At 39.4% G+C, this 10,311-nt stretch overlaps 1 protein-coding gene across 8 annotated transcripts in view; it reads right to left on the bottom strand.

Moving 5' to 3' along the window:
- Positions 1-682: 682 nt before the first annotated feature.
- Positions 683-10,311, bottom strand: part of ARHGAP12 (Rho GTPase activating protein 12) — a 105,629-nt gene continuing 96,000 nt past the window's right edge. For all 8 annotated transcript variants that reach the window (XM_084781947.1, XM_084781949.1, XM_084781950.1 and 5 more), the window contains 6 exons: positions 9,679-9,795; positions 7,785-7,883; positions 4,612-4,689; positions 4,386-4,520; positions 4,045-4,147; positions 683-3,133 (listed from right to left, as the gene is read on the bottom strand). In XM_084781947.1, coding sequence (XP_084638073.1) covers positions 2,959-3,133; positions 4,045-4,147; positions 4,386-4,520; positions 4,612-4,689; positions 7,785-7,883; positions 9,679-9,795 — 707 coding nt within the window. In that variant the 3' untranslated portion in view covers positions 683-2,958. The remainder of the gene's footprint in view (positions 3,134-4,044; positions 4,148-4,385; positions 4,521-4,611; positions 4,690-7,784; positions 7,884-9,678; positions 9,796-10,311) is intronic.

Below are 10,311 nucleotides of genomic sequence, written 5' to 3'. Positions count from 1 at the left end.
GGCATATTAAACATCTTTCTCTAGTCATAAACCAGAGGAGATGTGCCTCCCCAATGAGGACCATCAGGTCAGGGCTGAGGGGTGGACTGCAGACACCAGGTGAGCCGCACAGAACTGTACTTCCTAAGCACTTCGAGTAGACAGCGAGAGCAGGCTGTCCTCTGTGTACCTCTACGTGTCTCACACAGACGCCTGAGGAGTCCGTGTGTACTTGGCTGGAAAAAGTCCTGGCACAGGTATGGAGTAACTTTCTGCTGCTGCAGACTGCCTCTCCATTTTGTGGCTTTTGAGGATGTAAGTGTTGACAGTAACAGGCACAGTGTACTCCAGGCATCGCTGCCACTCTTTTGGTGAGTTTCACTTCCACAGGCAATAGCTATGCACACATTTATGTGTGGATGTGTTTGTGTGGCCATACTCTACATGCCATTAAATTTCAAGTTTGGCTGAATTCATAACTTGGTATTCTTCACAAAAGAAAAAATAAACTAGATTTGCCTCTATCTAAAACTTGACACCTTTTCAGAGCTACTTTATATTCTTCAGAGTAAAAGACAATATACCTCACTGATACAAAATTTAAGGAAGTTATTTTTCTAACTAGAAGGTTAACAGTGATGAATACACATTTCCTTTCAACTTGTCTCTTTTTTGATGTTTTGAAGAAAGGCCTATTAGTGAATGAAATTCCACTAATAATATTTATTTTAAGCTTTTAATATATTTTCTGCTAAAAAAAATCAAGTTGTCAAGACAGGAAAATATTACTGGATTTGTTACTACAAAACAATTGATAATTTTTAATTCACAAAAGATGAACACACAAGACACTGATCTCATTGTACATACACTATTACAATACAATTATTAGTGGTAGACCAATACAACATTAAAGACTTCGCATACACACATGTACTTTGAAACAAAAAACACAGGACACTCTTAAACTTTTGACATGTTCATGACCACCAGAGCAAGAACACCACAGATCACAGACTTGAGTCTAATTGATTTCCTGGTACATAATCAAGACACAAGAGCCCTAAAGCACACTGTGTTAACAATGGCATCTTCAGGTGTATACATTCTGATTTGGAACTTCTCCCCACCCAAAGCAATCTGTGTGAGCTGTCACGCAGCTCAGCCTGTTACCTATTTAAGGAGTTACAACAACACATACAGTATCCTAGCCACAAGAGCTAGGAGAAAGATTTTGGATAGAACACACACACACACACACACACACACACACACACACACACACACACACAGAGAGAGAGAGAGAGAGAGAGAGAGAGAGAGAGAGAGAGAGAGAGAGAGAGAAAGGCAATCTGAAAATTAGAAATGCAATCCTAGGAAAAATAATCCCAGTGACAAATCATTTCCTTTCAAACATTGATGATGGAGAAGTGTGTTGTGTTAGGGAGATGTTGATACAGAAAGAACAGAAAACAGAAAATGAGAAAAGCTGATCTGCCACAGGAAAAATAGATTTGGTTGATTTTCTAAAATGAGGTATCAAAGTATGCCAGTAAATAAAAACAAAACAAAACAAAACACAAAATTAAGGACCAAAATACACATTTCCAATGGAAAAAAAATCTCTAAGCATATTATAGTTTCCTTTATTAGATTAGACATTTCATATACAGCAGTTAATCTAGAAAAATACATTTAAAAATCTTCAACAGACCATACCTCCCTGTAACAAAACCTTCCAAACCCTGTTTTAATATACAACTCAATCTATATTAGTAATGTAAAAAGAAAATACTCAAATTTCGCAGTGTTGTTTTCTATCCAACATCCCTCTAATTTACACAGGTTCCCCATACAAGCTGAGGTTAGAATTCGGTAGTGATTTTCCTAACGCCTTCTGTATGTATTAAATACCTAAGAAGCCCCTCCTGTAGTGTGCTCACTATTTAGCTGGTCTATTCAGTATTTCTCAGTACCATGCTCACTGCAATGATCTGCCTGTAAATGTATCAAAGCCTAAAAGTGCACAGCTTAACTCTCCCAAACAATGGCCTATTTTTGGAGGAAGCCTACTATTCATGGAAACCAATGTCATGATTAGAAACACTGGGTTAGATGTACTCTGAGCCTATATAACAATTATATACATAAGCTAAATTATATTAAGTCCTTAGCCTATATTTACAACAAACAATGTCTGTCTCCACAGGGTCAGACCAAGAACTCAATATGGCACTAAATATAATAAGATTGTTAGCTAAAATTCAGTACAGCAAGACAGGTACCAAATACCCTGATTTGACTTAGACTAACCAGAACTCCAGTTTATCACAGTGTTTTAAGTACTGTCAGTGTGCTGGCCCAACAAACAAGTAAGGAATCCAGCAAGGATGCTGCGAGACGGGAAAATTAGACAGCAAACCTTCACCCATGGATTCTATCTGGGCTATTAACTTCGGCACTTAAGACTGCCACTTATGCAAAAACCCTGAAAAAAAGCAGTACACAGGTCTCAAATGGATCAACTTCATTAAATGCCCAAGAACATTTTTAAAATAACTGACAGTGACTATCATTGTACCAAGGAAAGAGCTTACACGCCACTGAGAAGGAATCTACATTATCCAGGTTGGGGACAGCAAAGACAACGACATAAGGGACGCACATAGTTTTCCTTACCAAATTATCCAGTGTATATGACTGGTTAGGATCTGAGTTTTCATTTTTACTAATATTCAGAGTACGAAATGCAAGCATCCAGGATAAAATGAATCCAAAATTACACAATTGTAGCTTGCTGTTTGCTTGCAACAAAGCAGCAAATGAGGGCCCAGCTGCCATCTTCACGCTCCTTCCTCTGTGACCCTCAAAAAAAGTGCAAAATCCGAGTCTCTGCTTGGTCCAAACCGAAACACACCACGTCTACTACTTGAAACCTCGGAATCCAGCATCCACTCCACAGGTTGCCTTGAATCAGAGTCAGCGTCCGAAGACGGTGCTTAGTTCCAGGAGAATCAGTTCTACGATCTGGTTCTGGTACACAGTATGAACTGCTATATTACCAGTCTCTCTCTCTGGCTTCAGCAGGGTGGGGCCAAAAACAATTGCTATACTCTGATAGGTCATTCGGTTTTTTTCTCCATTTTCTATAACCCTAGGGGGACAAAACAAACTTATTTAAAAATAGAGGAAAACTTGGAATTACATGATGAAGCTAACAGTCTGCATTTAGAAATGCACACACTCGGCTGGGTGACACATACAGTGCTTAGCTGTGTAGATTTCACTTTGGCTGCTACATGAAGCTTGTTTTTTAATTAACAGTTGAAAGGTTAATTTACATACTGTGCCAAACTTTAAATGTGTTGATATTTTAGCTTTGTTTTCAAAACAGGATATAGACTTAAATGTGTGTTATAATTCAAGTGACAACGACTTATCCTCTGCATGGAGAAGGTATTTCACCAGGGAATAGACATTAAAACTTTCAGTTAAATAGTATGACAATTTTTCTCTGTGGAACTTTAGTATTTTACTTGTTGTGTATGTACACACATGCCACAGTGCACATGTGGAAGTGGGAGGACAAGTTGTGAGAGCCAGTTACCTCTTTCTATCATGTGGTCCTGGGGACTGAACCCAGGACCTTGGATTCGCCAGCACATGCCTTTACATGCTGAGCCATCTTGCCAGCCCTACTTTACTGCTTCAGTGTTCTTTGTATAGCATAAACAAAAACAGCTATTAAAGTAGCTGGGTAAAAGTTGTTTTAAAATAATGTAACATGCCTTACTTAAGCCATCTCATCTTCATGTTAAGTAACTCCAGTCTCGTCAGAACACCTTGTATAAGCATCACATAAACACTTTACATAAACATATTTTAGCAAAGTCTTCACACCAAAGCATTTTATTAGAAGAAATAGACGCTGTAAGTTGGATTTCTTTTCAAAATTTACAAAAACAGCAAGTGACACACTTGGGAACACAATGAGGTCTGGGTGACCCTGTCCCACAGGCTGTCCCATTGTACTTTCCCACACTTCCTACCCATACAGTTTCTTACCTTTTGAGGTGTCTAAACAGAATCTGCATTGTATCTTGATTTGGCTTTGGCAACTGTCTAATTAGGTCCTTAACGGCAGTGATGCGCTGCCTCGGTTCTTGTTCTAAAACAGTAATAAGCAGACGGTTTACAGCAAATTCTTACAGAATGAAAAGCAACAACATAGTTTGGAAGCTGATGTTTGATGAGACACAGTGACATCTGGTGGTTGAATTTAAAACTTCTGGAGTTACACAATTCATTGGAAAAACTTGTTTAAAAAAGACTGAACAATGCAATAGCTTAATTTCTAAAATGATTTTCAATATCAAGAAAAAAACTGAGTAGAACAGCACACTTACTGATTGCATTAACAAAGTCATTGAAATGATTAAACGTAAAAAGAGGCTCTGGTAGTTCTCGGAAAAACATTTTGAGGGCTCCAGTGACAACATGAATGTCTTCCCATTTACTGTCATTCAAGTCCAGTTTCTCATCTAAAAACAGCAAGAGGAAGACATTTTAAACACTGCTTTGAACGAATTCTTGGCGATGCTTATGGATGTACAAGCAGGGAGTGCATCTTACCATGGTTGACTGCAAACCTCAGCTTCTGGATCACTGCAAGGTTGCCACTCACTCTGTAGATACCATCAACATCTAAACCTAAAAAGAAATAATATTCGGTGTCTGAAATAAGCTCATTTGTTGCTTCTAAAGATTCATATTTCCACCTGGAGATTTCACCATGTGCCCAAGGCTGGCCTCAAAATCGTGGGCTCAAGCAATCCTTTGCTTCAGCTGCTTTGGCTGCATTGCACCCAGCTGAAAATCTAATGCACAAATATTCTCTTCTTAGAGATGGCTTTTTAGACTCTTGGCAAGGGAATGAGGTGGCAATTTACTCTGAATTCTGTTTAATAAACAGCAGTCATTTTAAGGTTTATCACATACACTGCAGCTTAGGTCATGAAAAGAGTCTCACAAAACTCTAAGTACCCACAACTCAGATAAACTTGGTAATTCCAAGGGATAGTTTAAAAAGTAAAGGTAAGGATATCATTGGGTACCTGCTACGGAGAAGAGGCCTTGCCCAGGGCTATATGAAAGGATAAACCGTCCACATGGCTCTCTCTCTTACCCCTTTTACTCTTCCTGTCTCTGTCTCTCGCTGGGGTACCCTTCCCCCCTTACCTTCTCCCCCCATTCTCATCTAATAAACTCCTCTACAACATAAAAAAAAAAAAAGTAAAGGTAAGATCAACCTATGCATTTATTGCACATAATTTTATAATGTGAACACACATACTGAAAAAGCTGGCACCCTTTACAATGTCTGTCACACCAATTGCTTATGGTAGACTTATCAGTAACTGGTGGTTCTACAAAGAACATAGCACAGGATAATATGTATGCTATTTGAAATTCATATAATTAAACCTAAAAATTAAATATTCATTAAATAACAAAGCTGTGCAAACTGAACAAAGCACATGCCTAATCATATGGCTTCAAATAAAACAAACAGTGCAGAGCCTTGACTGTCACATTGACAAAGTCAATGGTCAAAACATCTGAAACTGACAGAAGTTGCAAACTAACACAAGGTGCTAACTGTGCTGGATGGCTCTGACACACATGCATGCTGTGACTATAGTCAATATACTACCAGTCACAAGAAGCTAGTATAATTACATGTTTAAATTAAATAAAAACACCAACTAGTTGTCTTGGGAAATGACCTACAGGGGACTTATAGCTACTTTTTTATTTTAATTTTATTAATTTATTCAGATTACAACTCAATTGTTATCCCATCACTTGTATCCTCCCGTTCCTCCCTCCCTCCTGCTTTCACACTATTCCTCTCCCTTAGGTCTAAGACTGTCCTCCCCCATTATATGGTCATAGGATATTAAGTCTCATCTTGGTAGCCTGCTTATTCTTTGAGTGCCATCAATCCTCCCCACCAAGGGGAGGTGGTCAAATATGGAGCATCAGAGTTCATGTCAGAGTCAGTCCCCGCACTCCACATAACTGTGGAGAATGTTCTGTCCATTGGCTAGATCAGAGTAGGGGTTCGATGGTTACCACTTGTATTGTACTTGGTTAGTGCAATAGTTTGAGCAGACTCCCCTGGCCCCTGATCTACCCATCACGATGTTCTTCTTGTCGGTTTCTAGGACCCTCTGGGTCCTTCTATTTCCCCATCTCCTATACTTCTCTTACCTAGAATCTCAGTAGGATGTCCTCACATCTATCCCAATCTCCTGGTAAGTGAAGACTTTCGTGGGACATGTGTTTTGGACTAGTGTCCAATTATAAGTGAGTATATACCATGTGAGTCTTTCTGCTTCTGGGTTAACTCACTCATGATCATTTCTAGTCCCATCCATTTGTCCACAAATTTCAGGATTTCCTTGTTTTTAATAGCTAAGTAGTATTCTATAGTGTAAATGTACCAGTTTCTCTATCCATTCTTCAACTGAGGGACATTTAGGCTGTTTCCAGGTTCTGGCTATTATAAGTAAGGCTGCCATGAACATGGTTGAGCATATGTCCTTGTTGTGTGGTGGAGCACTTTCTAGGTATATTCCAAGGAGTGGAATAGCTGGGTCTTGAGGAAGCCCTATTCCCAGTTTTCTGAGAAAGCGCCAGATAGATTTCCAGAGACACTAAATTGGTTAGAAGAAAAAGTGGGGAAGAACCTAGAACACATTGGCACAGGAGACAACTTCCTGAACAGAACACCAACAGCCCAGGCCTTAAGGTCAACAATTAATAAATGGGACCTCATGAGGCTGAGGCAGGTGACACCGTCAACAGAACAAAGCGACAGCCTACAGACTGGGAAAAGATCTCCACCAACCCTACATCTGACAAAGGTCTAATATCCAAAATATATAAGAACTCAAGAAATTAAACACCACCAAACCAAAGAACCCAATTGAGAAATGGGGTTCAAAACTAAACAGAGAATTCTCAACTGAGGAATATCGAATGGCTGAGAAACACTTAAAGAAATGCTCAATGTCTTTAGTCATCAGAGAAATGCAAATCAAAACAACTCTGAGATTCCATCTTACACCCATTAGAATGGCTAAGATAAAAAATTCAAGTGACACCACTTGCTGGCGAGGATGTGGAGAGAGGAACACTCCTTCATTGCTGGTGGGAGTGCAAACTGGTACAGCCACATGGGAAATCTATCCGGCGCTTTCATAGCTACTTTCTAGTTGTGCTCTCCTTTCCACTGTAACACTAAAGTGTTCTCCTGCTGAGTGACCAGCATCCTGAGAGCACTCGCACTGGCACACCAGTCCTTGAGCTTAGTTTCACAGTCTTCACTGTTTCCATTTAAGCACTGGCAACTCCAAATGTCTTGGGCTGACACTGTAGGGACATATCAAACCCTGAAGGATACCTGGAGTCTTAATTTGAGTCAGGTTAAATCATGTAATTTTTTTGCAAACAAAATATCATTTTTAAATACATTTCAGGGATACGGGAACTTCTGCTTGCCTGACTCAATCATAAAATCCTTAAGCTAGGCTTTTATTACACTTATTTACCCCGTGTTGTGTGGGGGGTGCCACAGTGCTTGTAGAAAATAGCTCTTGTTCTCTCTCAGGTCCTCAGGCCTCCTGGCTAGCACCTTTACCAGCTGAGCCGTCTTGCTGGCCCAGACATAAGGAGTTTTGATGCTGAAACAACAAGCTGCTTTGCTTAATGTGAAACAAAACTTGCAAGTGTTTTCTTACCATGTTCTTCAACGTGCTCAATGCATAACTTCACAAATTTTGGCACTGTCCCATTCTCTCTCTGACACAGATTAGCAAGATTAGATCCAAATACCTGATCTGAAAAAGATTGATTTTTAAAAAATTAATCGCTTGCTAAAGGTCAGCTCAGGAAATGGCTAAGTCCTTTAGAGTGCAAGGGAAAACACACAGGGACCCTAGCACCATTCACCACATGTGCCTCCGTCAACCTCACAGTCTTCCAGAATAAACTCCAAGAGCACAAGTCACTCTTGCGGAAAGCTCTGTACTCTTAATTCTCCTGCAGAGAGCCCTTCCCTAAACATGGCTCCCCTTCCTCACTTCTGGCCTCAGGCAAACATCACCTCAGAAAAATCTGACTATCCGTAACTAAGACAGCAGCTTTCCAGTCGCTTTCTACTTGAGAACTATGGAAGCCTCACCACACTCATCACTCTGCACGTTACCTATCCGCCTGCCACAGTAATTTGAAAACTATCAAAACAAGCCATGTACCCTTCCTGTGCCGATACCCGCTCCCATACAATGCGTTTCCAAAGCTGTCCCATTAATCTTTTAGGTAAACAGTTCAGACACTGTGTGTATGGGCTAAGTATCCAGGACAACAATATGTCTGGAGTGGTGAGTAACTCTACAAGGGGACAACTCAGTATTTCTCAGTGAAAAAGCCTGAGGAGCAAAGTGACAGTTGTTTCTATGACCTTTTGTCACCTTTTTGAAGGCTCTAAACAGTAAACTGACCAGAAGTATTTATCTATAACCCTAAGATTGTTACTCTGTTTTGCTTAGGTTTTAGCTATTTTTATTTTGTGTCTATGCATGTGGATCCCCTGAAGCTGGACTTACAGGAGGCTGTAGGCCGCCCAACAAGGGTGCTGGGCACCCAACAGTGGCCCCCTGTGGGGGCAGTACACATTCTTCTTATTCGCTGACTCAACCCCATGTTTCAGTTTTTGTTTGTTTGAGACAGGTCTCAGTTAACGCATACTAGGTTGTAGAGCCAACAGTGACCTTGCACTTCAGATCTTTCTGCCTTCACCTCCTAAGCACTGGGAATACAGATGTGTACAGTCAACCCCAGGTACAGCTGCTAATGTGAATCAGTTAATTCTTACGTATTCCAGAAGTCTTATATATGTCTCAATAGGACTCATCTTTGTTTTTCAACTAAGAAGATGTTTCACAAACATGTCTGATGACTGTCTGTTGCAAACCTCTTAATCAGACTCATATATGTACATTATGTATATTCTTCACCATTATTTATGAATAAATGCCACTAGTTTTGGTCACAAATTTAAAACTTTAACCTTCAGGGTTAAACACAATTATAGGCAACTGTAGGTATATGGAGACACGTGTGCTTTCAAGGAATACTTTTTCATTTGTTAATGCTTTAGGGTGGTCGTAAATAAAATTGAAAACATACAAAATAATAAGGGAGAAACATCTTTTACTAATTTAAAAAGTACCTTAAAGTAGAGCTAAAAGCAAACAGCCAGGCACAGAGCTATTTGTTCTTATTTTCTCCCATGTCCTTTGTGGTTATCTGTCACATTTCTAACTTCTGCTCCTTGCGATGCAGAGCCAAAGCCTCACTGTGATGACCCTAAGAAGAGCAACGCCCAACACACATCTCATCTGTCCTCTGATACAGGTTTCAAAAATGTAGTTTGGGATTTATGCCTGGCTCCATGCCTCAGCTACACTTTACATGTGCACTTTTAAAGAATCAACTAATTATTCAAATGCTTTACATCTTGTAGCTAAAAACTTAACGAATGAAAAATAGAAATGTCCAATTTTAACTTCAAACACCTTATTTCTGATTCAGCCAACACTCATTACTGAAAATACTACTTCTCCTACATACCTTTGATATAACCTTTCTCACGAACAGCTTGCAAAGTGGGGCGTCGGGTAAGAAACTTCTTTAAATTTTTCTTAGTTTTCTTCTGCTCTGAAGAATCCATGCTGGACCCTTTCATTGCTTAAGACAAACAAAAATTAGGTATTTCAGGAAACTTTTCTAATAAAAATTTCTACACAGATGACTCAAAACACATCAACCCCATGGTCAAACAAATGACAGAAATGGTTATTCTAATTTTAAGCAAAATTTTCATTTTTATAACTAAAGGTAGACTGTACCTGTACTTTGCTTGGTATGAGTCAAATCTAAGTGACTTTACTTTTCCACCAGTGTCAGAAGGTAAAATGACCATACAACACAACCTAAAATCCCAATCCTAGTGAAGTGCTTAAGAGTCTGAGAAGCCCACATATTTATATCTGATACTCTAATGATTGTGTGGACTGTTGTAAAAAATGGAGCATATAGAACCTGCTCTTTATTACCTTCAATCCTGATTTATAAGCTACAGTAACATGAAATTCTCAATTACATTTGTTAAAAATAATTGGGAGCACTAAGAACATAGAATATATGAATCAAGAATTAAAAGTTTAAGCCAGGCTTGGTGACATATGCCTATAATCCCACTAC

This window comes from Acomys minous (genome assembly GCF_964271855.1).
Source record: "Acomys minous genome assembly, chromosome: 5".
Lineage (NCBI taxonomy): Eukaryota > Metazoa > Chordata > Mammalia > Rodentia > Muridae > Acomys > Acomys minous.
Note: the sequence above shows the minus strand (reverse complement) of the source record. Positions and strands in the feature narration are given on the sequence as shown.